At 43.4% G+C, this 27,050-nt stretch overlaps 1 protein-coding gene across 1 annotated transcript in view; it reads left to right on the top strand.

The window, feature by feature from the left end:
- The window catches only part of drosha (drosha ribonuclease III), a 177,703-nt gene that overhangs the window by 55,911 nt on the left and 94,742 nt on the right, over positions 1–27,050 (top strand). The window contains exons 15-18 of the mRNA XM_059945237.1: positions 11,826–11,925; positions 19,074–19,181; positions 23,887–23,994; positions 26,228–26,366. Of these exons, the coding sequence (XP_059801220.1) occupies positions 11,826–11,925; positions 19,074–19,181; positions 23,887–23,994; positions 26,228–26,366 (455 nt within the window). The remainder of the gene's footprint in view (positions 1–11,825; positions 11,926–19,073; positions 19,182–23,886; positions 23,995–26,227; positions 26,367–27,050) is intronic.

Genomic DNA, 27,050 nt, shown 5'->3' on the forward strand with positions numbered 1-27,050 from the left:
CTGCCACCGCGCGCTGGCTATTTGTGAGCCGGTTCAACTGCGCAGAAAGTGGGTCGCCACATAACCCCCCCCCCCCCAATTTCCACAGTCTGGATCAGCCTCTGTTTGGGAGGTCTGCCTCTGCGCCGCGGTGCCTGAACCTCGACCGGCTGCGCCAAGTCCACATGGGCTGGTTTGAGTCGGTCCACCGTGAGAACCTCCTCTTTCCCCCCAATGTCCAGAACGTACGTGGACCCGTTGTTGTTGATCACCCTGAATGACCCCTCGTACGGCCGCTGTAGCGGTGCCCAGCGTCCGCCCCTTCGTACAAACACAAACTTACAGTTCTGCAGGTCTTTGGGTACATGGGTCGGGGTCTGTCTGTGCTGTGAAGCCAGGTTGCCGAGCCTTTCGCTGAGGGTTCTTCCTCTTGCCCCCTTGGGGCTGATATGAACTCTCCCAGGACGGCCAGGGGTGTGCCGTACACCAACTTGGCCGACGAGGCGTGCAGATCCTCTTTGGGCACTGTGCGAATTCCAAGCAGGACCCAGGGAAGCTCGTCCACCCAGTTAGGTCCTCTCAGGCAGGCCATGAGAGCCGACTTCAAGTGACGGTGGAAGCGTTCCACCAGTCCGTTCGACTGTGGGTGGTAGGCAGTTGTGTGGTGTAGCTGCGTTCCCAACAGGCTGGCCACAGCCGACCACAGGCTGGAGGTGAACTGGGCGCCCCTGTCAGAGGTAATGTGGGCCGGTACCCTGAAACGTGCTACCCAGGTTGCGATCAGTACTCAGGCGTAGGAATCGGCAGATGTGTGGGTGAGCGGGACCATCTCTGGCCACCTCGTGAACCGGTCTAACATCGTTAGGAGGTACCGCACTCCTTGGGACACTGGTAGGGGGCCCACAATATCCACATGAATGTGGTCAAACTTCCGGTGGGTGGGTTCAAACTGCTGCGGCGGGGCTTTAGTGTGCCACTGCACCTTGGCTGTTTGGCACTGTGCACACGTTCTGGCCCATTCACTGACCTGCTTGCGAAGTCCGTGCCATGCGAACTTGCTGGAGACCAGCCGGACGGTTGTCCTGATAGATGGGTGTGCCAAACCGTGTATGGAGTCAAAAACTCGCCGCCTCCAGGCTGCCGGGACGATGGGGCGAGGTTGGCCGGTAGCCACGTCACACAGGAGGGTCCTCTCACCTGGGCCTACGAGAAAGTCCTGCAGCTGCAAACCCGAGACTGTGGTCCTGTAGCTGGGCATCTCGTCGTCTGCCTGCTGCACCTTCTCCAGTGCTGCATAGTCCACCCCCAGGGTCAGGGCCTGGACAGCTGGTCTGGAGAATGCGTCCGCCACGACGTTGTCCTTTCCCAAGACATTCTGGATGTCCGTCGTGTACTCAGAGATGTAGGACAGATGTCACTGCTGGCGAGCCGACCAGGGATCAGACACCTTTGTGAACGCGAAGGTCAATGGTTTGTGGTCCGTGAACGTGGACCTGAAATGCCAGATTGCCAGATACAGTGCTAACAGCTCTAGTTGAAAGCACTGTTCTTGAGTTTGAGTGGTCGTAGGTGTTTGCTGAAGAACACCAGCGCCCCTCGATGAGCTGCTCCAGCACCCCACCGACTGCTGTGTCAGATGCGTCCACCGTGAGTGCGGTTGGAACGTCTGTTCTGGGGTGCACCAGCATCGCGGCATCAGCCAAGGCTTTCTTGGTTTTAACGAAAGCGGCCGCAGTCTCCTCGTCCCAAGTAATGTCCATGCCTTTACCCGACATCAGGGTGTACAAAGGGCGCACGATACAGGCAGCTGAGGGGAGGAACCGGTGGTAGAAGTTCACCATACCAACAAACTCCTACAGGCCTTTGACCTTGTTGGGCCGGGCAAAGTGGCGGATCGCGTCTACCTTGGTGGACAGAGGTGTTGCCCCGTCTTTGGTAATCCTGTGGCCCAGGAAGTCGATGGTATCAAGACCGAACTGGCCTTTGGCCGGGTTGATCGTGAGGCCGAAATCACTCAGGCGGGAGTAGAGCTGGTGGAGGTGGGACAGATGCTCCTGGCGACTACTGCTGGCTATAAGGATGTCATCCAAATAGATGAACGCAAAATCCAGGTCACGTCCCACTGCATCCATTAGCCGCTGGAACGTCTGTGCGGCATTCTTCAGGCCGAACGGCATTCGGAGGAACTCGAACAGGCTGAACGAGGTGATAAGTGCTGTTTTGGGGATGTCATCAGGGTGCACTGGGATTTGATGGTATCCCCGGACGAGGTCTACTTTGGAAAATATTCTTGCCCTGTGCAGGTTTGCTGCAAAGTCCTGTATGTGCGGCACGGGGTAGCGGTCTGGAGTGGTAGCCTCGTTCAGTCTACGGTAGCCGCCGCAAGGTCTCCAACCCCCAGCTACTTTGGGCATCATGTGTGGGGGGAGGCCCCATGGGCTGTCGGACCTCCGTACGATTTCCAATTCCTCCATCCTCTTGAACTCCTCCTTCGCGAGGCGGAGCTTTTCCGGGGGGAGCCTTTGTGCGCGGGTGTGGAGGGGTGGTGGTCGGGATGTGGTGCTGAACCCCGTGTCTGGGCATGGCTGCCGTGAACTGCGGTGCCAGAATCGATGGAAAGTCCGCCAGGATTCTGGTGAATTCGTTGTCCGACAGCGTGATGGAGTCCAGGTGTGGGGCCGGCAACTTGGCTTCACCCAGGGAGAATGTCTGGAATGTCTCGGCATGTACCAGTCTTTTCCCTTGCATGTCAACCAGCAGGCTGTGAGTTCACAAGAAGACCCCAGGAGTGGTTGGGCCACGGCAGCCAGTGTGAAGTCCCACGTGAACCGGCTGGCGCCGAACTGCAGCTGCACTGTGTGGTTGCCGTAGGTCCGTATTGTGCTGCCGTTTGCGGCCCTCAGGGTGAGTCCTGGCTTCCTGTTGTGGGTGTCATACTTCGTCGGGGGCAAGACGCCGATTTTCGCTCCGGTGTCGACCAAGAAGCAGCATCCCGACTGTTTGTCCCAGACGTACAAGAGGCTGTCCTGGTAGCCAGCTGCCATAGTCATTAGTGGCAGCTGGCCCTGGCCCTGGCCCTTGCAGGGCGGGCGACAATGGCAGGCTTCTGTGCCCCACCGCTGGTGGTAGAAACACCACTGTTCACTGGCCTCCTCACTCCTGCCTCTGTGCTGTGTGCGCCCTCCCTGCCGGGCCTGGTCTGGTCTGCTGTTGGGCGTGTGGCCTGGTAATCTGACCGACGGACACCACGCTCTCCCTCTTGGCTTTCCACAGCACTTCTGCCCAGGCAGTTGCTCTAGGAACGCTTGCTCGAACATGAGGCAGGGCTTGTGTCCGTCAGCCAGTGTCAGCATCTCGTTCATCAATGCTGATGGCAGTCTGCCTCCCAAACCGTCCAGGTGAAGCAGGCGGGCACCCCGCTCACGCGGTGAGAGGCCAAAGGTCCCAATGAGCAGCGCTTTGAAAGCTTCATATTTGCCTTCTTCCGGGGGCGACTGTATGAAATCCGCAAGCTGGGTGGCTGTCTCCTGGTCAAGGGCGCTCACCACGTGGTAGTAACGCGTGGAATCAGAGGATATCTGCCGAATCTGGAACTGGGCTTCTGCTTGGCTAAACCACATGCGTGGTTGCAGCATCCAGAAAGTCGGCAGTTTTAGCAAAGCTGCATGAACAGAAAAAGAGTCGGTCATCTTTGGTCCAAATCCCGTTTGGACCGTCGGGGTCACCAATGTAGCGATGTACCACATACGGAGCTAGAGACGACACGCAGTCGGTAAGTTGTTTCGAGACTAGTTTATTCAAACTTCACGGCGCTGGGATTTAATCCCTAGCGCCCGCCCTCTCTGGGCGGAAATGACGTCAGAGATGCATTACCAAAGTCTCCCCTCGTGCGCTGGCTATTTGTGAGCGGGTTCGCCTGTGCAGAAAGTGGGTCGCCACAATGTATAGTTTTTTATTAATATGGACTGCACTGCACAACTACTGCAAAACAACAAAATTTATGGCATATGCCAGTGATATTAAACCTGATTCTGATTTTCCTCAGGTCCTGGGGTTCTTGATTAGCCAGACCATCTAAGGGTATGGGGTGAAAGCAGGGGAGTGGGGATGACTGGAAGAATTGGATCAGGTCATGATTAAATGGTGGACTAGGCTCAGTGGGCTGAATGGCCTACTTCTGCTTCTGTATCTTATGGTCTTATGGAGGAGAGACTGTGTCATTTGATGCCACCCCTGAACTCCTATGTTACACTATCTCATTTACTGCCAGCTTCATGAACTGATGGAGGCAATGCCAATAGTTTCAGTGTCATTACTGCTGTAAAATACAGACCATTACTTTTGACAGAATTCTTATTTATCATGCCCTGTAATTAAATGAATGAATTTATTTCACGTTCTCATTGGCTGTGATTTCATCTGAAATACTCACTTTAATTATTTCTAATTTTCTCTTTGAACAGACCAGTCATTACTAATTGTGCAAAATGGCCTTTTTATTACTTTCCACTTTACTGGTCAGATTTGTCCCTATCTTTATATGTACTAATTGTTGCTTATCAAAATAGACCTCCTTTAAAAAAAAATGCATGTGTTTTGTAATTCCCTCAAGAAATTTAAAATAAGGCTTTAAAATTCATTACATCTCACTGGCTCAGTAGGGCAGCCGACATAGTCCAAGACCCCTATTATCTAGGGCATTCTCTCTCCTGCCACCCCTCGCATTGGCTAGAAGAAACAAAAAGCCTGAAAGCATGTACCACTAGGCTCAAGGACGACTTCCACCTTCTGTTATAAGACTGTTGAATGGTCCTCTAGTACAACAAGTTGAGCTCTGGTCACTTCATCGTCATGGCCATACAACCCTTCTGTTGGCCTGCATTGCGTTTTCTCTAAAACTCATGTTTTATTTTGTATTCAGTTACTGCTTTCCCCTTCGTACTACCTTGTACGGATGAGATAAAATTATCTGAATAGATGACACGCACCTCGAAGATTTTCGCTGCACCTCGATTGGCGAAACAATAATAAACCAATTAATATTGCTCTTTGACAGTCTAAAAATGCTTCTGAATTCTAGCCGCTAAAAAATATAAGGAATAGAAGCAGTTGTGGCCCGTACTGCAGCTTCAGCTTATCTATTGTTTAAATCAAAGTGAGAAGATCTTAACTTAATTAAACTGATTACCCAGAATGCCTGTGTCTGGACAGGCTGTTATATAGGAAGGTGCATCAGATTTACTCACTGACTCGAGAAAACTAGTCTGAGCCAAGGGCCTGTTTCCTTTCTGGGTTTAACTCAGCTAAGGGCCTCCTTCTATTTAGCTATTCAGTTATTTTGAGAAATATTGATGGAATTGGATTGTTGAATATAGGGGCCTGCCTGTCAATAAAAGGGCAGAGGATTCTGCATTACAATGAAAAATTCAGGGATGTCTCCATCAGCAGGTAGACATGATTTTGTATTCTTGATGTCATGCTGCATATTTGGCTACCATTGGATTGGTTTAAGCATTTACTCCTGCAATATGTGATTGTTAAGTCAGATGTTCCGGTCTGTCACTGTCATCTCTGCCTCATCTCCTTATCCATTAACTTTTGACATCAATGAAATCTGTTTTTCTGCACCTTGATAAGAAATGTGGCAGACTTTCTAGATCCTGACCCTCCCCAACCACATACACTTTCTGCTCAACCAGTTCCAAGTAGCAGTGAGGTACAGACTCTGGGATGAGGAAACACATAATTTTTCTACGACCACAAGGGGAAATATTTGTTCCTGGATGCAGTGGGATTGCAGCTGGTTTTCCTCCAGTCTCAGTTAGAGTCATACCATATAGAAAGAGGCTTTTCAGCCCAGCAGTTACCGTAGATTCCGGACTACAGAGCGCACCTGATTAAAAGCCGCACGCTCTAATTTTAGAAAGAAAATCAATTTTGTACTTGTACAAGCCGCACCGGATTTTAAGCCGCAGGTGTCCCACTTTGTAATATGAGATATTTACACAGAAAGATATTACACGTGAGGATTTTTTAACTTTTAATTAAATCCGTATGGTAACATAAACAAATACATATTGCAAATGCTTTTTTTCGAACAGTGTCTGTAACACAGCTACTTTTAAGTATACATACGTATCGGTAACACACAAATTATGTTGCGTATACTTTTTTACTGAACAGTGCACAAACAACATTCCAATATCTCCTAACGACTGGTAAAAAAAATATATGTACTGCAGCCTACCAGGAAAAGTTATTGATCGCCTTCTTCATCTTCCTCCTGCGCACTAAAACCATCAAAGTCCTCTTCTTCAGTGTCCGAATTGAATAAAACCTCAGGATCTCGTCACTCACTTCAGTCTCTTCGTTGTCGCTCTCACTTGAGCGCACGCGGTCCTCTTCATCACGCAGCAGTCCAGCCTTTCGAAACCCGCTGGTGATGGTGGATGTTGTGACACGGCTCCACGCATTTAAGATCCACTGGCAGACTTGAGTTAAAGATGCTCTTCGCATGCGTCCTGTTTTGGTAAAGGATTTCTCGCCGCTCGTCATCCAAGCCTCCCACTCAACGCGCAGCGCCACTTTAAATGCCCGGTTCACGCTGATGTCCAGTGGCTGCAAGTACTTCGTGGTGCCCCCAGGAATCACAGCTGGAATTGAGTTTGTACTCTTGATGGCAGCTTTCACTGAACTTTCATTGTCAGCCGCTTAAAAAATCACCATCAGTGGAAGCTTTAGTCCGGATGCTGTGCAGCTCAGAACACAAGTAAAGTGCGTTCTCTCATGGCCACTTGTTTTCAGTGTGATGGATGAGTCACCTTTTTTATTAACAGTCCGAGTGAGAGGCAGGTCAAACGTCAAAGGTACTTCATCCGTATTTATGATATCATCTGGCCCGATGGAATTCTCCGCTATCTTTGTTTGAGTGAATGTGTGGAAGTTAGCAAGTTATTCCTCGTGGTCGGGAGGGAGCTGCTGACACAGAGTCGTGTGTACCCTGACGGACAGGCCTTTTCGTCTCATAAATCTAAAACACCACGATGGCCCACCTCTAAAATCTTTGATTTTCATTTTGGTGGCGATTGCTTTAGCCTTCAGTCTGATCTGCACGGTGGAAACACCGCGGCCGCCTGCTCTCTGTGTGTTAACCCAGTCTTCAAGAAAGTTTTCAAGTTCGGGCCATCTGCTATGATTACCTCTGAAAGCTTTTGTCGTCTTTTTGCATTGACTCAGTTCTTCACGCTGGCGTCTCCACCGTCTCACCATCGATTCATTTATGCCAAGATTATGTGCAGCAGCTCGATTTCCTTCTTCAACCGCCAGATTGATCGCCTTTAACTTAAAAGCTGCATCATATGCTTTTCTTCGAGTGTTTTCCATGTTGATGAGGGTGAATACAAATAACTGATTTACAATAATTTAATTGTGAAAGTGCACTTGATTTATCGTACAATTTCATTGGACCTCTGTGAACTACTCATCAATTTTATTGGTCTACTGTTACGAGGCAAAATGTTTTTGGTGGCATGAAAAAAAACCATGCATTAGCCGCACCGTAGTATAGGCCGCAGTGTTGCCACAGTGTTCAAAGGGTGGGAAAAAAGTAGCGGCTTATAGTCCGGAATTTATGGTAGTTTAGAATAAGGAAATTCCTGAATTAAACCAGTATGTCTTTACACCCAAACTACCAAACATGGGTCTGTCTTGCACTCAATTGGAGAACATGGTGGTTTTTCAATTCGTTGAGTTAAATGGTGTCAACTGGAGGTACACAGGAGCTTTGGGTTTACCTGTGAACCCAAAATGAGTTAATAATAAACAGTTTTACCTATCATCTCCTGTCATCTACTCCTTCCCTAACCCCTTCCTTATTCTGGCTTCTGCCCCCTTCTTTCCGAGTGCTGATGCAGCACCTTGGCCTGAAACGTTGACTGTTACGGATGCTGCCCGACCTGCTGAGTTCCTCCAGCACTTAGTGTGTGTATGTTGCTAATGGGAAGCCAGTCACTCCAGGTGCTGACCTGCTCCTGTGTTCACTTTTGTGCAGTAAAAGGAATATTTTGCACTTCACTTCCTTTTAAAGTTTTCCAAATCCTCTCACAGGGCTTTGAGTTGCAGCTATGCCGAACTAAAGCAGCCATTTTGTGCAGATTCTGTTTTCCCCAAAAAGAGCAATGACCAGATTACCTGATTTAGTAATGTTGATGGAGGGGTAATTATTGATCACGATGCTGGGGAGAAGTTCTTGCCTTTCTCAGAGATGTTCACCTAAGTAAACAGATGTAAGCTTTGCTTTAGCATCTGGCATGTACTGAAAGTTCATGCCTCCTTGTTACTGCAGTAGAGTATCCGCGTTTAATTTTTTACTCCAGTCCCTGGGTTGGAACTTGAACAAATAGCCTTCCAAGTCAAATATTTGGGTGCTGCCAATCGTACTGATGCTAACGCTGTGTATTTTTTTTGTTCAGCGTTCTATGTAAATATAGCAGAACACACTGTAGCTTGCGTGCAGTTTCAACTTCCAGAAAGAAGTCAAACTAATATATCCACAAAGTGCTCCCCACTGATAACTGAATGTGTCCTACTAAAAAAGTCTGGCATTAAATTCCCTGTAGATTTTGTTTTCAATGGTTGCTTTTAGAGCTGAACTAGATATGGAGGTGAAACTGCATTTGTAGGTCATTAGTGGCGCTACATTATTGTGAACGTAATCTTGTTGCAGCTGCTGTGCTATTATGGAAATTGTGAGATTCCTCCCTGGAATTCTTCTCTGTAAGTTGCCTGAAGGTTGATTGAAGGTACAATTATAGGTGAAGAGTATGTATGGAATTTGGAAGAATGAATCTGGTTGTAGCTTCAGGGTATTGCAGTTTTGAAAACTGCAAGAAATAATGGTGCATAAAACTTAGTGTATGAAGGATGATGATCAAGGTAGCAAACCCAGCATGGTCTACCAGACACAAGAGACTGCCAGAGGAGCAGAGCAAGAAAGGCAAGTTAAGGGTGTGTTCTCAAAGACTTTGAAAAAAATTGTAGCGTCTTCATAACTGGGTGTCCTTGGCCCAATGACTGCTCAGAATGGAGAAGCATTCATGATGACATTCAACCCATTCGTTGGGAGAACACACTTTAAAAACAGTGGAAGACATATCCGCTACCTTGGCAGCCACCTCGAAGTTTAAAAGTTCAAAGTAATATTTATTCTCAGAGTACATACATCTCACCACATACAACCCTGAGATTCTTTCTCCTGTGGGCCTACTAAGCAAATCTATAGAATAGTAACTGCAAACAGGATCAATGAAAGAGCAAAAGCTTGGAAAACAACAAGCTGTTCAAATGCAAATATAAATAAATAACAATAACTAACAAGAGCATGAAATAACAAGTGAGATCACTGGCTGCGGGAGTGTCTATATAGATGAGTGTGGTTATCCCCTTTTGTTCAAGAACCTGGTTGTTAATGGGTAGTAACCTCCTGCTCTACCTGTGGCAGAATCTGCAGGTCCCAAGATGATCTCCTTAGACACCTTAGAACACGTAGAAGAAGACTGGATGCAAATCATCCACAGTCAGTCAAGGAAGATACTAGAGACTGCAGATGCTGGGATCTGGTGCAAAAAGACAAATGTAATGGAGGAACTCAACAGGTCAGGCAGCATCTGTGGAGGCAAAGGGATTATAAGGTCATGACTGAAAATGTTGATAATCCATTTACCTCCACAGATGATATCTCATCCATAAAGTTTCTCCAATAGACAATATTTTTGCTCTGCCCCAAGGGACTGCCTATGGTAATATACAAGGAAACGATAAATTCTTAGTATTCCTGCTTTAGTGATGCAATAGCTACAGACAGATTCTGAACGGAACTGTTCAAACTGAAACAAACTTTGATGTTTGACTTTTATTTGATTTTGCCTGGCTTGGAACAAAACACTCTGACTGCCCTGTGCTAAGAAGAAGCTACTCATTTGAAGTATGTAACTGCATTTATGATTTCAGATCATGATTCTGAGCATTCTCAAATGTCAGTAGGTTTTTATCGTGTAAAGCTGGAGGAATGCTTTAGTTGTGTTAAGGAAGCAATTTTCTGTTTTAAGTAAACACAAAGTACACTGCAGATGCTGTGGTCAAATCAAGACGTACAAAAAAGGATGAAGGGTCTGTATCCGAAACGTTGACTGCTTCTTTCAACGGATGCTGCCCGACCTGCAGAGTTCATCCAGTTCATTTGTACGTCTCGTTTCCGTTTTAAGTGCCCGACGTTGACAGATTTTGAGATTTGAGTACAGTAGGAGCCTGTCATTGAGCTGAAATCCTAGAACGTGCATACCATTCAGCCCATCACTTCCATGTTGGCCAGTGGAAGAGCTGTTCATGCCTATCCCACTTACCAGCTCCCAATCTATTGCCTGGTAAGTTATGAATTTATCCAAGTGCTCAGGTTTGGAGAGAAGATAATGGCCATTCTTTTTCTTTCATATGCTGTGGGCTTTACTGCAGCATTTTATTTCCAATCACCAGTTGCTCTATTAACTGGTTTTTTTTTTGCTGTCCATTCTGGAAATTGTATTAATTGAGTGATCTCATCTCCCTCCTCTGTTGATCTAGCAGCCATATTATCTGTCTGTACTGTTTACTGAGGTGGTGAGTTCCATAACCTGATAGTGTTCTGACTGAAAATGATTCATTCTTTTGATTTTTGTTAACCATCTTATACTAATCTAATATTAGTATATAACCATCTTATATAGCTTCTGGTTTCGCTGTTTCCATTTGCGGAAATACTGTTGAAGGAATTTGATTGCTGAATATGGCATAAATTTCTTCTCTTGTATAATCTTCTGAAATTTAGTTCTCCTGACATCAGGGACTGTACAAAAATTTATCTCACTCTGGGAATCTTTGCCTGTCCTTATCAGACCCTTAGACAATGTAGACCTCATTTCTACATCGACAAGTTTCTTTGTTCCTGGCCAGCAAAACTGTTATTTACCATAGCAACAAACATCTGCCGGAAGAACTCAGCGGGGTGAGAGACATCTGTGGGAGGAAAGGATTTGTTGATGTTTTGGGTGTAGTCCTATTGCTGCCTGACCACTAAGTTCTAGCATCAGATTGTTTGTTCTCCATCTTCTAGCATCTGTAGTCTCTTGTGTCTCTGGCAGCCTTCATTGGGTCCTTCGGATATAGTGCTCAAAGCACCTCACTTCTCTGAACAAAGGTTGGGCTTGCAGTTCGGATATTAAAATGGCCTGATAGCAAATTAAAGTTTGGTCTTAGACTTCCATTCTTTCAGAGTTTACCAACAATCAGGCACTGCACCTTCAGCATGTAGTGGACACATCAGCCTTGGCTGTTGTATTGGATACCTGGGCAACAGCTTTCTGTCTGTAAGCACATAAGGCATCATTGCTTTTTTTAATTTTTATTCATTTAGAGATACACCACACTGTCCAGCAATCCCTGAATTAACCCTAACCTAATCATGGGACAGTTTACCATGCCCAGTTAACCTACCTGGTATATCTTTGGGTTGTGGGAGAAGACCAGAGTACTTGGAGAAACCTGTGGATTCCATGGCGACGGGTTTTCTTACAGAGGATGCTGGGATTGAACTCCGAACTCCAATGGCCCCAAGCTGTAATAGCATCGTGCTAAATGCTACACTACCGTGGCACTCCAATCTAATCTTTTCAAGGTTAATATCTCTGACTCAATCCAAAATGATGAATTTTTGAAACATACTATCATGTGCTCCCTCAAGTTACAGTCTGTTTATGTTTAGCAGAAGGATTATGATTAGCTGAATTGAATATTGAAATTTATTTTCTTTTCAGGTACCAGAAGCTGTGGAAGAGTTATGTTAAATTGAGACATCTACTAGCAAATAGTCCAAAGGTCAAGCAAGCAGATAAGCAGAAACTGGCTCAGCGGGAGGTGAGATGGGCTTTCTTTCAGTTTCTCTTAACGTTGGTTAACCTCACCCGGTGTATGGCTTCAAATTCCATAGTGTGCAAATGGGTGCTACAGTTTTATTGTATCTATTTCATGATGACGATTCTATTACCTGCTGGCAATAGGATTAGATTGCAGTGGTTGCTTCTACATCCCATAGATGCAAATTCTTTGTCTTGAGGATAGTGGCCTTTTCCCTGTATAGACCTGTAGAGCATTCATCCCACAAGGGTGTGACAGTCTTCAACGATTCAAAACACATTAGTTATCAAGGTATGTATGTAGTGTACAACCCTGAGATTCGTCTTCCCCACAGACAGCCATGAAACAAAGAAAACCATGGAAACCGTTCAAAGAATAGCATCTGCCCCATTCGCAAAAGTAAAACAAATAGCGCAAACGGCAACAGAACCAAATAAACAACACAGAACCTTAAGATCAATCTAACCCATCCCTCCTACGTAACCTTCCAGTTTCTATCATACATGATGGAAAGCTTCAGCTTTCCTAAGCTCCATCTGCTCAGATGAATGAAGACATACTGTATCCTACGTTTCACTATTGCAGTAATTTTTAACTATATAAAGACATTGTAAGTTACTGCAAAGAGTAAAGTATTGAAGTAATGATCTTTGACTGAGGGTGATGTTTGCACTATTATAAAGCAAAAGAAAGAAGATAAAGACAGAAGCCGTCACTAGCTGAAGTGTAAGTACTTACCATGGGTTCTCGGACAAGGTTTTTCAGCAGAGTGACCAGAATGGATGAAGTTTTTTGTCAGGTTCAAAGGAGACGATGCTGAAGGCGCTGGAGTAATTGGCAGCTGCAGAAGAGCATGGTGTTCAAAGATGATGATTTGGGAGCTTGGCAATTAGATACAGCAAGCAATTAGCAAGGCAAATAATATGTTGGCTTCACTTGCAAATATATTTGAGTACAAGACCAGAGCTGTCTTTTTCTGCATGTCTAGTGACCTGGTGAAACTGCATGGGGAATATTGTCTATAGTTTGATTGACCTACCTGAGAATGGGTATATTGTCAATAGAGGACTGCAACAGAAGTTCACCAGATGGATTTCTGGACTGATAGGCTTGACATGTGAGGAAAAAAATGAAGCAGGTTGCATCTGTATTTTAAAGTTTTGAAAATTGAGGTTTAATTGAAAGTTCAAAGTAAATTTCTTACCGCAGATACGTCACCACATGCAGCCCTGAGATTCATTTTCTTGCCGGCAATTACAGTTGTTACGTACCCCGTAACTGGGGCACTTACCAGCAAAGATAGGGAGGTCCGTTGAAGTCTGATGGTACTATTTTAACAGTATTGATAAAAATACACAAAAATAATATCAATGCAAATATACAGATAATATACGTCATCAATACTAAATCTAAAAGCCCGGGTATAATAATAATCAATAAGAAATAGCTCTATCGTTGTCTAGGGGATAATGTATTGTTCGATGGAAATATAAAAGTCACTCAAGTTCATTCACGCTGCAGCTTTTTGTTTGGAGAGAAAGACGGAGGATTAACTTGCCCATTCCTTTTATGATGTCAATCCTTTGAGAGTCGTTGGGGGCTGATTTCCTCTTTGTGGTTAGCTAAAGCTGTGCTTCCGTGGCAAGACCCACCAATTCCGAGGCAAATGGAAAAGGACGCACGTGGGCTTTTCCACCGGCTTTCGCTATTACGCTGTTATAGGAGTTCTAGCGTTTCTTCTGGTGCGTCTGAAGGGGCTGTTCCCCGGACCCTCTTTTATCCTGATTCATGGGGTCTCAGATGTCAATCAGGTTGGGATGATGCAATCCCTCCACCAACTCCCCCCCCCCCCCCCCCTCAGTTCATTGCCTGGGGGCTTCGATGAATCACAATTCCGTCTCCAAGAGACAATAGCCGTTATCAGTGGTTCCGCCTTTCGGAGGCCAGGACACATTCCAAACTCTTTGTGGATTCTGCATATCTTTCTCTCATTTCCTGGGTCTCCTGACCTGACTTAATAGTGATCTTGCGATTCTCAAAAAGGAGGGGGCCACGGGCATAACACAGTAAATACAAAGAAACACAATAGAGTCAATGAAAAGCTACACCCAGCAAGACGGACAAACAACCAATGTGCAAAAGACAACAGACTGTGCAAATACAAGAAGAAAATAAACAAAACAGTAAATAAATAAGCAATAAATTCATTGAAACATATGAATACAATCTTACTGGGCTTGACACTAGGTGAGAGTTTGATTTTTTTTCTCTGCGACTGAGGTATCTAGAATTGTGGATTATAGTGTCAAAATTAGGGCTGCTATTGAACATAGGAACATAAGAATTAGGAGCAGGAGTAGGCCATCTGGCCCATTGAGCCTGCCCTGCCATTCAGTAAGGTCATGCCTGATCTGCATGGATTCACCTCCATCTACCTGCCTTTTCCCCATCCCCTTTAATTCCCCCACTGTGCAAAAATCTATCCAACGTTGTTTTAAATATATTTACTGAGGTAGCCTCCACTGCTTCGTTGGGCAGAGAATTCCACAGATTCATCACCCTCTGAGAAAAGCAGTTCCTCCTCACCTTCGTCCTAAATCTTCTCCGCCAAATCTTGAGGCTATGTCCCCTAGTTCTAGTCTCACCTATCAGTGGAAGCAACTTTCCTGCCTCCATCTTATCTAGCCCTTTCATAATTTTATATGTTTCTATAAAATCTCCTCTCATTTCTCTGAATTCCAGTGAGTTCAGACTCAGCACTGAACCCTGCAGCAAAACCGTTCATCACTGATTGCCAACCAGAGTAACACCCATGTATCCCAGCTCTCTTCTTTCTATTAGTTAACCAACCTTCTTCCTCTATTCATGTATTACCCCCAGCTCTATGTATCCTTATCTTATGGATAAGTCTTTTATGCAGCACCTTATCAAACTCTTTATGGAATCCAAGTAAATAGCATCCGTCTGTTCTCCTCTACCCAGTGCACTCGTTACATCCTCAAAAAACTCCAAAATGTTTGTCAAATGGGACCTGCCTTTGCTGAATCCACGCTGCACCTGTCTGATGGATCCATTTCAGGTGCCTCGCTGTTTCTTCCTTGATGATAACTTCAAGCATTTTCCCAACAGATGTTAAACAAACTGGTCTGTAGTTACCTGTCTTTTGCCCGCATCCTTTTTTGAACAGCGGTGTGACATTCACCATCTTCCAACCTGCCGGGATCTGCCCAGAATCCCAGAGAATTTTGGTAAATTATCACCAAAACCTCTACTATAACTTCTACCATTTCTTTCAGTACCCTGAGATGCATTCCATCAGGACCAAGGGACTTAGCTATCTTCAGGCCCACAAGTTTGCTCAACACTGTCTCTTTAGTGATAGCTATTGTATCGAGGTCCTGCCCTCTCATCACAAGGATATCTCTCTTTGGCACGTTGGACGTGTCTTCCACCGTGAAAACTGACACAAAAATAGTAATTCAAAGCCTTTGCTATTTCCTGGTTACCCAATATCAGTTCTCACTTCTCGTCCTCCAAGGGAAGACATACATTCACTTTAGCCACCCTTTTCCACTTCATATAATTATAAAAACTTTTACTAACCACTTTTATATTTTGCACTAGTTTATTTTCATAATCTATCTTCCCTTTCTTTATTGCTCGCTTAGTGGTTTTTTTGTTGCTTCTTAAATTTTTCTCAATCTTCCAGTTTTCCATTACTCTTGGCGACTTAGTACACATGAGCTTTTAGTTTGATGCCTTCTTTCGTTTCCCCAGTTATCCAAGGCTGCCTCTCCCCACCCTTATTGTCCTTGCTTTTAACTGGAATATACTTTTGTTGAGCACCGTGAAAAATCTCTTTGGAAGTCTAACGTTGTTCCTCAACTGTACACCACTGTAAGAGCATGAGTTCCCAGTCTACACTAGCCAAAACCTCTATGATCCCATTGTAGTCTCCATTACTTAGATAAAATACACTGGTTTTCGATCGAACTATTGCGCCCTCCATTTGTATGAGAAACAATCAATCACTCTTTTCAAGAGGATCCCCAACTACAAGACCACTGATTTTACTTTTCTCATCGCACAGGGCCAGATCTAAGATTGCACATTGAGACCAAGGAGGTAGTAAAATTTTGGAGTTATCCCCTGAAGAGGGCTGTAGAGGCTCGGCCTCTATTTTCAAGATAGGGTCTGACGGATTTTTACTTGTTAAGGAAATCACGGGATGTGAAATTATCACAGACAACTGGTGTGGAAATAAATGATCTGTTATTATATTAAATGGTGGAACAGCCATTAATAAGGGTCAGCTTTTGGTTTTTCTTATACTTTCACATGACTGGGAGGGAGAGGGGACATGTGAGTGTTGGGGAAGAGAAAACAGTGGTCAGAAGTGTCTTCACTAGTCACGGAGGCTGTATTAACAGCTGATGTACTAACCCTTTAAGAATTACAGATGCCTGATCAGTGGCTCTGTTTATATAATTCTGCTTGAGTATATTCATCCTTGGAAGGCAGTGAAAAATATACTTTGTTTGTCACAGAAGCCATAAACCTTGTTAGAAAGAAAGCTGTATGCAGGCTGCTCACAGGGGACTAAAATAGATTTATCGCTTGTTTTATGTTTGAACAAATAATTAAATGTGTAGTAGAGGAAAGCAAGACAATTGCATCTAATTGTACTTGCTAAAGTATTGTGCACAGCCCAAGCAGAATGTTGTGCACTGCCAGACACTGGGGAGTTCAAAACAAAAGGAAAAAGTCAAATAATTTTTTAATCAAGCTTTTTTCATGTCATTTTGGATATATCAGTCCTGTAATTTCTTTAGACTTCATCTATGCTGAAAGAGCCATAATATTTGCAGAGAACCTTAATATAACCTTTCAGAAAATAAACTGTTTTTGGAGTCTAAGCTAATGCTTCTGCCAAAATGCAACTTTGTGATGCCTGACATCATCTGTTTTCCATTAGTTTGCTGAAGTGATCACTTTAGCATTTTAGTGCATTAACCAGATAAATGAACTTTTACCAACATGCTTTGAATCTCCAAGCAAATTGTAGGGGTACAAGATTAGATCATTTTGAATTGATGAGAATAGAGAATGAAAAGGCTGCATGCATCTTAATCATGTGTTGTATTAACTTTCAAGCTTGGTTAATTTTAGAGTCCTGGCTTTAGAGTACCTGTATGGGACAGTGTTCCAAGACATGCATCTTTATCACCATCGACCCTTGCACATTGTAGGAGCTCAACTGTTTTGCAGGCTAGTTAGCAACTGAAGGGCACATTTGTTGGTCACTCAAGCTTTAAGCGGAGGTACTGTATTCACAAAAATAGGTGGCATTGTAATTAGTACTGCATGCAGTCAAAGTCAAAGAAAATTTATTATCAAAGTACATGTATGTCACCATATCCTCCCTTGAGATTCACATTCTTGCAGGCCTTGATAGGAAATTAGAGAAATCAAAACAAAGTTACAAAAACCCACACACAAAGACAGGCAAGCAACCAGTGTGCAGAAAAAGACAAATTGTGAACATTAAAATAAATAACTAATGCTAAGGTCAAGAGTTATAGCATACTTGAATGTGAGTGTGTAGGTTGTGGAATCAGTTCAGTGTTGAGGTGAGTGAAGTAATCCACGCTGGTTCTGAGGGGTAATAACGGTTCCTGAGCCTGGTGGTGTGTGTCCTGAGGCTCCTGTATTTCCAGCAGCAAGCAGAGAGCATGACCTGGATGGTGGGGGTCCTTGATGATGGATGGTGCTTTCCTGTGGCAGCACTCCTTGCAGATGTGCTCAATGGTGGGCAGGGCTTTCTTTACTGTGGACACAAAAATTATTAAAACTTAATGAAAACATTTCTGTGGAACTTAAAAAGTACTAAGCTTTGTTGAAAGTATGTAGCCTGCAGATACATTTGACTAGCATTATTAATTTAGATTTGACTTTATGTCTATTCTAAAGTATATACTATTGTGCAAATAATATTTGGTTCAATATGGAATAGCAGTAACATATTTGCTTTCAGAAAAAAAGCAGACTTTATTTATATTGCCTTGTTAACATCGCAGTTCTCAGTAGTGTACTTTGACTCCTGAGCAACTTATGGAACTTTAATGATGAGGTGACCAGGTTTGCCAGCTAGTTATAAGACCATAAGATATAGGAGCAGAAATAGGCCATTTGGCCCATTGAGTCTGCAGCACCATTCAATCATGGGCTGATCCAATTCTTCCAGTCATCCCCACTCCCCTGCCTTCTCCCCATACCCTCTGATGACCCAGCTAATCAAGAACCTATCTATCTCTGTCTTAAATGCACCCAATGACTTGGCCTCCACAGACGCTTGTGGCAAGAAATTCCACAAATTTACCACCCTCTGACTAATTTCTTTGCATCTCTGTTCTAAGTGGACGTCCTTCAATCCTGAAGTCGTGCCCTCTTGTCCTAGACTTCCCTACCATGGGAAATAACTTTGCCATATTTAATCTGTTCAGGCCTTTTGTATTATGGTATCAGTAAAGGAAGAAGATGTAGTAAGTCAGAGAAATTTAAGATTCAAGTTCCCAAGTACAGTTACCTGAAAGTTTAATCAGATTATAAGAGGGGGCTGAAAAATAATCCAGAAACAGACTCTTGCAGAGTTCCTGGGGGATTGTAGTGATGTGGTTTACAGAGAAAGGGACCTAGTGCGATGAAAGAATTTGAAATAAGAAAATTTTAAAGTTTCAGTGCAGTCAGACGAAGAGCCTTCATAGTTTAGTGGGCATATTGGCAGTAGCTGAATGGAGTTAGTGTGAATGCCTCCTGTAAATACAGTAGAACATTATAAAATTACAGGCCCTTGATGTTGTGCTGACCTTTTAACCTTCTCCAAGCTCAATCTAACCTCCCCTCCCACATAAGCCTCGATTTTCCCATGATCTGTGTGACTATCTAAGAGTTTCTTAAATGCCCCTAATGCATCTGTCCCTACCACCCACCTCTGGCGGGGCATTCTACGCACACTCCATTTTGTATACAAAATGCAGTTTAGGATCCTGAGAGGGGCGTTACTTCGAACGTGCATCCCTCCACCCCCCTCCACAAACACCACCAAGATCTCAAGGTGCCAAAAATCCTCTTCCTTGTGCTTATTTCAGGAAGCCTTGCAGAAAATCCGGCAGAAGAACACCATGAGGCGTGAGGTGACGGTAGAGCTGAGCAGTCAAGGATTCTGGAAGACTGGTTTGCGTTCTGATGTCTGCCAGGTAAGCAGTGCCTCGACTGAAGTGAATGGCTTACTTGGCATTGTGGGTGCTGCATTTCTCTGCCTGATGCTTTTGAGCATCTTTAAATGATTAAGGTTTCCAAAAGAAGGCTGCAGAACTATCAGACCATGAAACCCGCTTTGTCTCTCCATTTGTTCAAGGCTGATTTATCACGTCTCTCTTTCTTCATGTACCTTTGTTTTCTTAGACACAAGAAATCAATTAATCTCTCTTTTAAAAAAATTTAACTACCTTTTAAGCAATTGGGTTTTTAATTCCACTTGCCCTTTTTGTGAAAAATCCTTTCCTTGTACTGTGAAGGCTTTGCCTCCAGTTGTGTATTCCAGTTTCTGTGCAGCCGCTTGTGTTGAATCCCTTTTGAATTTTTAAATACTCTGATAAAATTCTTTCTTACTCTTCTAAACTCAGTGTGTTTATAAGAGTGACTGAAAATTGTCTTCCTTATTTTCATTCTTTCAATCCTGATGTTCTTTAAATGCTTCTGAACTTGTGCATTTCCATCTCCTAATCCATCCAGTTTGATGCCAATATTGATGGGATTCTCTGTAATTGAAGCACCACTACAATCTTCTGGGGTCGGCACCAACACCCTTTTCTTTATTTAGACTGCCTGTTTGCATCTGCTTTTGGTAATTAATGTGCATGTTCACCTACAACCTTTCTCTTTCACAGCTCTTTGTTTGTCACAATTAGAAAAAAGGTATTCTGATATTTATCTTATCTTGCTATAATCTATCGATATATCTTTCTCACTCTCACTCTTTCCCTTTTTCTCTCCCCTTTCTCTCCCCCTCTCTCCACTTCCTCTCCATCTTACTCTTCCCCCTTCTGCTATCCTCATTCCTCTCCCCTTCCCTGCTCTTTTACTCTTCCCCCTTCCTCTATCCTCATTCCTCTCCCCCTTCTTTTCTCTCCTTTCTCTCCCACTTCTCTTCCCCAGACCCTCTTCCCCTCCCCATTTGCCTCTCCCTTTCCTCTTCCCCACTTCTCCCCTCCCCTCACCCTCTTTCCCCAACTTGGTCTACCCCACTCCCCACTCCACATCCTTGCCACTCTTCTTTTCCCCTTCTCCCACTTCTCCTCCTCCCTTCCCTTTCCCCTCCATCCTTTTAACTTTCTCTCTCTCTGTCTCTCTCCCTCTCCCTCCCCCTCTCCCTCCCTCCTTCCCCTTCACTCTCCCTCCTCTCCTGTCCCCAGCATATTCCATCTGCTGCACTTTACCTTGCTTACATGATCTGTATCGTTATGTTAGCGTTTGCTAACTCTGCCTTCGGACGGCGTTATCTGCAGCTCTGTTCTTTTAATTTCTGTGATCGAATTATACGCGAAATGTTAACTGCACTATTCTTTGAGGACTGTCACTTTTGCCACAAGGTTTTCAACCAATTATCTGCCCTGTTTGCTTACGAATAAAAAATGTCAAAAAAAAAGAGAGAACAGTGCTGGCCTCGTTCTTTAAGTTTTTGCAAATGTTCTTATTTTTTTTCAATCTTAATAAGTTATCTAAAATTTCTAATAGTCAATATTTATAGATGCTCCCTATATTACTGACGTGCACTAAAAAAGGCTTAACTGTGTTTGTAAGGCATGGCCCATCTTTCACAAAGACATTTGTGATCAAATTGGAATTCACAGCTTTACTGTTTCTTATGAAGTATGCCACTAACTTGTACAGAATCTACTGCCACATCCTCAATCATGTTTCTTGGATTCAGGATGTTCAAGAATGATAACGTACTCTCCTACAAAGCTCACCCACCACCAGAGGATTGTAGAGATTTGCAATGTATGATTTGAATATCTTGAAATATTTAAGTGATGAAATTACAGTTCACATAAATAAAATTAGTTTAATTAAAACAAGATCACTTGCTGATGAGTAATAATGGTTTCATACACCATTAAAAACTCATTTAGATGTTGTATGATTAACCAGGACTTGTAAATTCACGTCAATGCTATTGGTTTTCCTTGATTGCATTGGAGATAGCTGTCACCAGTAGTGCGTGTGCAGGAGCATTGAATCATTGACAGCAACTTTGAGATTACTGCATTTAACTGTATTTGCATAGGATATCATTTGTTTCTGTCAATTTTACAGGATTATCGTAGCAAACACTGATAGTATTGTCATTATCCCCACTCTAAAATCTGGATTAAAGTTAATGATAGGTGTCTTGAAATTTTCAGATTTTTCCACTTATTAGAAACACAGAAAACCTACAGCACAATACAGGCCCTTCGGCCCACAAAGCTGTGCTGAACACGTCCTTACCTGAGAAATTATTATGTTTAAGGACTGTATTGCTTTGCATAGAGTGATATGCCATCAGCATCTCTTTCCAACAGAATTACTTTGGTAGTATATAAGTTTAAGTCCTTTATTGAGTGGAATTATGTCTCTGTATGGGAGCATTTGAAAATTATAAGGATGTGTCTACACAATTTCTTACATTAAGGTGCCATGAAATGTAGTGGTTGGCGTGACTCTTACAGCTCGGAGCATTCCAGAGTTCGGAGTTCAATTCAGGTGCCATCTATAAGGAGTATGTACGTTCTCCCTGTGAGCTTTCTCTGGGTACTCCCGTTTCCACCCACAGTCGAAAGAACCACCAGTTAGCAGGTCAATCGATCATTGTAAATTGTCCTGTGATTCGGCTAGTGTTAAATGGGTGGGTTGCTAGGCAGTGCGACTTGTGCCTGAAGGGCCTGTTCCTCACTGTATCTCCAAGTGAATAACATTAGTGAGTAATTGATAACAATCACTCAGATCTGTGTGAATTATGATGCAAATCAAATGACTGCATGTTATTGTAATTAAGTGAGTCGGACATTGATCAATATAATTTTATTTAAGTAATAGCCAGGAGGAAGGTGAGAATTTTTTTTGAAGATGTTCAGCAGTCAAGCGCTTCTTTTTCTGACAGTACAGAAGTGGATTTTCTGGTAATTTCTGTGGCAACTTACGACTTAACTCTCTTTTAAGCCCAGTTTTCTCACTGGAGCCCAGACGTGCAGATATAATGATAGTAGGGGTGTGGCTAAATTGGTACTTTGCAACATGGGGACTAATTATATTTACTGCGCTCCCATTCTCACCTTGACTGAGATCACCTTAACAGCACAGCTTAGAAGCTGACCACTGAGTCTTCAAGGATTTAGTTGCTTGATGCACGGGTTAGTGAAAATGAAAGGCTTGCAATTATATAAAGCCCAGAACAGTTCATTGACAGCAAAAGCTTTCTGAGTGTAGAACTTGTTTTGTAGGAAACAGAAGAGGTTTATATGTGTCAGTTTTCCTCCCACTGTCCCCCGCCCTCTTAATATTGACTCCAACAAGGTACAGTTGTAGAAATGACAAAAATCTGAACCCAGGCTGTCTAGCATCAACTGGGCAACAGCTTATAAAAAATGGAGTCAAGGCAGTTGGGCACCGTAGGAGCAGTTGACCACTTGCTGAATAGCAGAACAAGCTTGAGGAGGTACAATATGAGATCAGCTGAGAGCCAGTGTATGTCAATAAGCACGACACAGATGCATGAAGGGGATCAGTGTGTTGGGATACAGCGTGTCAGGTGAGCTTAAGGCTGGTGAATATTGAGCTTGGAAATCATCCTGTGCTGGTCAGGCTTCAGCTGGAGTATAATGACATTTCAGAGTCCCATCTACTGGAAAGTGAGCTAAAGATGGCAAAGAAAACGGCAACCTGGAGCAGGCCTTTTCATCTGCCATGTTGTGTTGAACTAATAAAGATAATGATGCTTAATTATATAAATATCTTCTGTCTGCACATGATCTGTATCCCTCTATTCTCTGCATATTTACGTGCATATCCTAGATCCACTTAAATGCCTATTTACCTATTGTATCTTCCTTCCCAACGATTCCTGGCAGTGCCTTTAAAGCACTCGCCACTCTGTGTTTAAAAAAAAAATTTGCCCTGTACTTCTCATTGATCACATTTCTTCCCCTTGCTGATGTTTGGCCCAAACAACAACTGAACCTCTTCCCCACGTCTGCATGCTTTTTGAGTTGCTGCCACATGATTGGCTGATTAGATATTTGCATTAACGAGCAGGTGTGCCTCGGGACATGGCGTCTTGAGTAAGCGGACCGATGAGCAGATGGAAGGATCAATGAACTTTGCAAACCAATAGAATAGATGGGCTAAATTGTGATACATATGATTATTGTAGCTACCCTCGGTAGATTTGGCATGTGGATTGTGAGTGTGTGTGTGTTTCATATAATGATACCCAAACAAGCATGTTTTAGTTGATTTTTTATTTATTTAGAGATGCAACACAGAACAGGCCCTTCCTGCCCAACAAGCTGCACCACTCAGCAACCACCAATTTCACACCAGGACAACTCAACTGCTAGAAGTGAACTCCGGGCTTCAGAAGGCCCCGAGCTTTATTAGCATCGTGCTCACTGCTGCACTACCGTGGCACCATCCTTTTTAACTAGCGGAACATCTTAACAGCATTGTACATCCAAAGGAGATCTTCTGACAACAATAGGTTAAAACAAATAGAATGGAGCAACCTTGAAAACGAACTGATTCCTAGTGTTTAACTTGATCTGTTTCACACATGAGCACAAATTAATGGAAGCCAGCATGGTTAAAGGGGAAACCTTCGTTGCTATAGAAGCACTTGCCATGTTATCTTGTTTCTTCTAGCATGCCATGATGTTGCCAGTATTGACACACCATATCCGATACCATCAGTGTCTTATGCACTTGGATAATCTGATTGGTTACACCTTTAAAGAACGCTGTTTACTACAGGTAAGTATACTTTAACCCATCTTTACCCCACTGTAGAAATTTACCAGCAGACCTGTCTTCTGGGGTCTATATTTTTGAGTGGGGCACGGAATTAAGGTCAGAAAACAGTCAACTGCTTCCCTGTTTGGTTTGGTGAGATAGCGGTGTGGGTGTAAAGTGGCCGCACTGTGCAAAATTCCCTTGTCCAATATTCTAACTGTTGTCCCTTGTCACCCAAAAAAGCACGGTGATGGTCTTACGTTGGAGAGCACGTGACAAATGCGCTGTCTTGTCTGTTTTAGAGTAAGCTAGCATTTTTAAAGCTTAAGCCTGTAGTAAGAGCCAAGACAGATTGTAAACTATTTGAAAGTTTCCCAATTACTGGCGAAAGTATTCCATTTTATCTCAACAGAGAATCAATTAGCATTGGAAAGGTGGTGGGGATTTTAATGTGTTGCCCTACTTGACCCCGTTTTCTCTGTGGAATATGTTGAGCGCATTCAGTGGACTTGTTGTAATATTGAGAAGATGTGTTCTTTTTTTACTCTTTCTCTTACTTCAGTGGTGTCTTTAATGTTGAAAAGGCTCATGACCCACCATTTTTATCGTTTACTGAAAGGTGTGACCTTTCAGTTAGGAGCTAGTCCCTTTGCCATAGAAGATTTGTATTCTGCATTGGAATTTGGCAGGTCAATTGAACTATCTATTCATGTGCCAGCGCCTTTTTTGTCAGTTATTTCCAGTTACTTTTGGTTCAACGGTACTGTTGAGATTAAAGATTCAAATGAAAGGAAATTCTGTTCTCTCTTCCCATTTCCCTGGGCTTTAAATCTTAATATTCCATGAATACAGAATGAACGAAATGTCAGTTATAGTCACTGCTATCCTGCTTTTTAATAGGGAATGGTGACAGAAGAATTACATTACAAGTGCTGTTCCCTCAAAACTGCCCGAGTGCACGGCTGCAGAGTAACCGAAATGCTCCCGTGCACATAATCTTTGTTGCCACTCAGCTAGAATTTTCTTTCATACAATGTTTTATTAAAGTACCGGGCAGTTTTCAGGGCATGTAAAACTTCCCTGTTCAGAGCAATGGTTGGTCCATGTGGCTGTAAAAGAAATGTGAAGAAACATTGGCTACAGGCCTAGTGCACTAATGCACCAAAGACACAAGTTCAAATCCCACTGCTGCACTGGGAGAATAGGAATTTAGGTGGTTAGTTCAAAAATAACTGAAATGAAAAGCTGGTCAAATTTGTTACGTCTGTATTTTCCAAGAATAAGGTCCTGCAGATGCCAAAAATCTGAAACAAAAGCAAATTATGTTAGAAGAGTTCATGACTGAAATATTAACTGCTTCTCCCACCTTATCCACCAACATTTAATTTTTCCTTCATAAAAGTCAGTCTAAATCAAGGCCCCTTTGGGGAGGTGTGTTGTACCTCACCTGACTGACGCAAAACATGGAGCAGTGCGGTTAACTCAACCGTACACAAGAAGAGTGGACTTTCTAGCCAGCTGAACTGAGCTGTTTAACAAAGGCATTGCCCTGCTACCATTTGGGTTAAGGCATGGTAGTCGATACCCTACTCGGGATATTGGCATCCACACATTCGTTGAAAGGTCTAAACCTTCGGCAAGGTTATATTGTGCAAATACTTCAGCCCACCATTGAGGAAGCACGAGAGCAACTTTCTTTCACATAAGATGTTGAACTAAGCCCACTTTTGTCCTCTCACCTTGATGCTAAACATCCTGTGGCTCTGCTCCGAATAAGTGAATGGAGATGCAATTTCTTCATCGTCCATATACTTGTTCAGAAGAGTTCCACAGGATCCGAATGTTTTGCAGTCTAAAATTGTTATCATTTGCGGAAGAAGTGATATATTAATTAATTCATTACACCTCTGATGGTATTAGTCGAATATGGATTTGTATCCATATATCATTACATTTGAAGACCAGAGCCATTTTGAATGTGTTTATTCATCAAATGTTTAAATTTTAAGTCAAATTATTGAATGATGGTATTTGAAATTGTGTACCCTGCTTTATTATCCCAGACCTCTGAATTAGGTGTCCAATAAGTACCATTAAACTGTTATGACCAATTTGCCATCATGTAGTAGTTGACAGATAAAGAACTTGAGTGAATCAGAGAGAGCGCTAGTAGTCGTTAAGGTATTGACATTTTATGGAAGATCAGTTGTTTATTAGCTCTCTGAAGGCATCTGCATCTCTGACATATCCTTAGCTTGCGATGACCCACCCAAGCCACCATCTGAACTTTGGAATGAATCCTGACCATGCAAGAAACTCCTTGTCAAACTGTGGTATCCGGCAGCCCAAATACGGAGACAGGAAGGTTCACCACATGTACATGAGGAAGAAAGGTGAGTAGGAATCTCCTCACAATGGTGGTTGAGTTTGCGATTTGGAGGAAAGTTTGCAAGATTCTTTAAAATTTCCAGTCATTATCATGGTCTGTTGGAATGTCCAGGAGGAGAGCTACTCCTGAGTATCAAATGCTTTCAATGTGATGAGTGCATTTGGAACTCTTTTAAACCCCTTCTGGTGGGCAGAGTTCCAGATAGAGCTTGCAAGCCTACACATATAAGTAAGATTATAAATTGTGGAATCAGTGATACAAATTCTGGGCTCATTGGAAATAAAAACAAAGCTCCTCCTCATCGTTGTGGTATCACTTGTTGCAGCAAACCTCACGCACTGACGATAGGCTTTGGGAACTTGTGTGGAAATTGGGCTGGAGAGCGCCATCAATGTAGCACAGTGGACCTCATGTGTTGTTTTAATATTCTCCTTCCCTACATTAGATGTTTCAAAGCCACTTTGCACTCCATTATCCTGTTTATATATAGAGGAAAAACTATGTCCACAGTCTACCTTTTTCTCTGCATTCCACACCCTTCATCTGATTTTTCCCGCCCTACAACTCTTCGAGGGCTCCATGCTCCTTCAAATGTGCCCTCTATCATGCCCTCAAATGTAATCACTCCACCATTAGCACTGTTTTTTCGGCTGTCAAGTTCTGGAACTTTCGACCTAACTAGTCTTCC

The sequence above is a fragment of the Hypanus sabinus genome, chromosome 20, assembly GCF_030144855.1.
Source record: "Hypanus sabinus isolate sHypSab1 chromosome 20, sHypSab1.hap1, whole genome shotgun sequence".
Classification (NCBI taxonomy): Eukaryota; Metazoa; Chordata; class Chondrichthyes; order Myliobatiformes; family Dasyatidae; genus Hypanus; species Hypanus sabinus.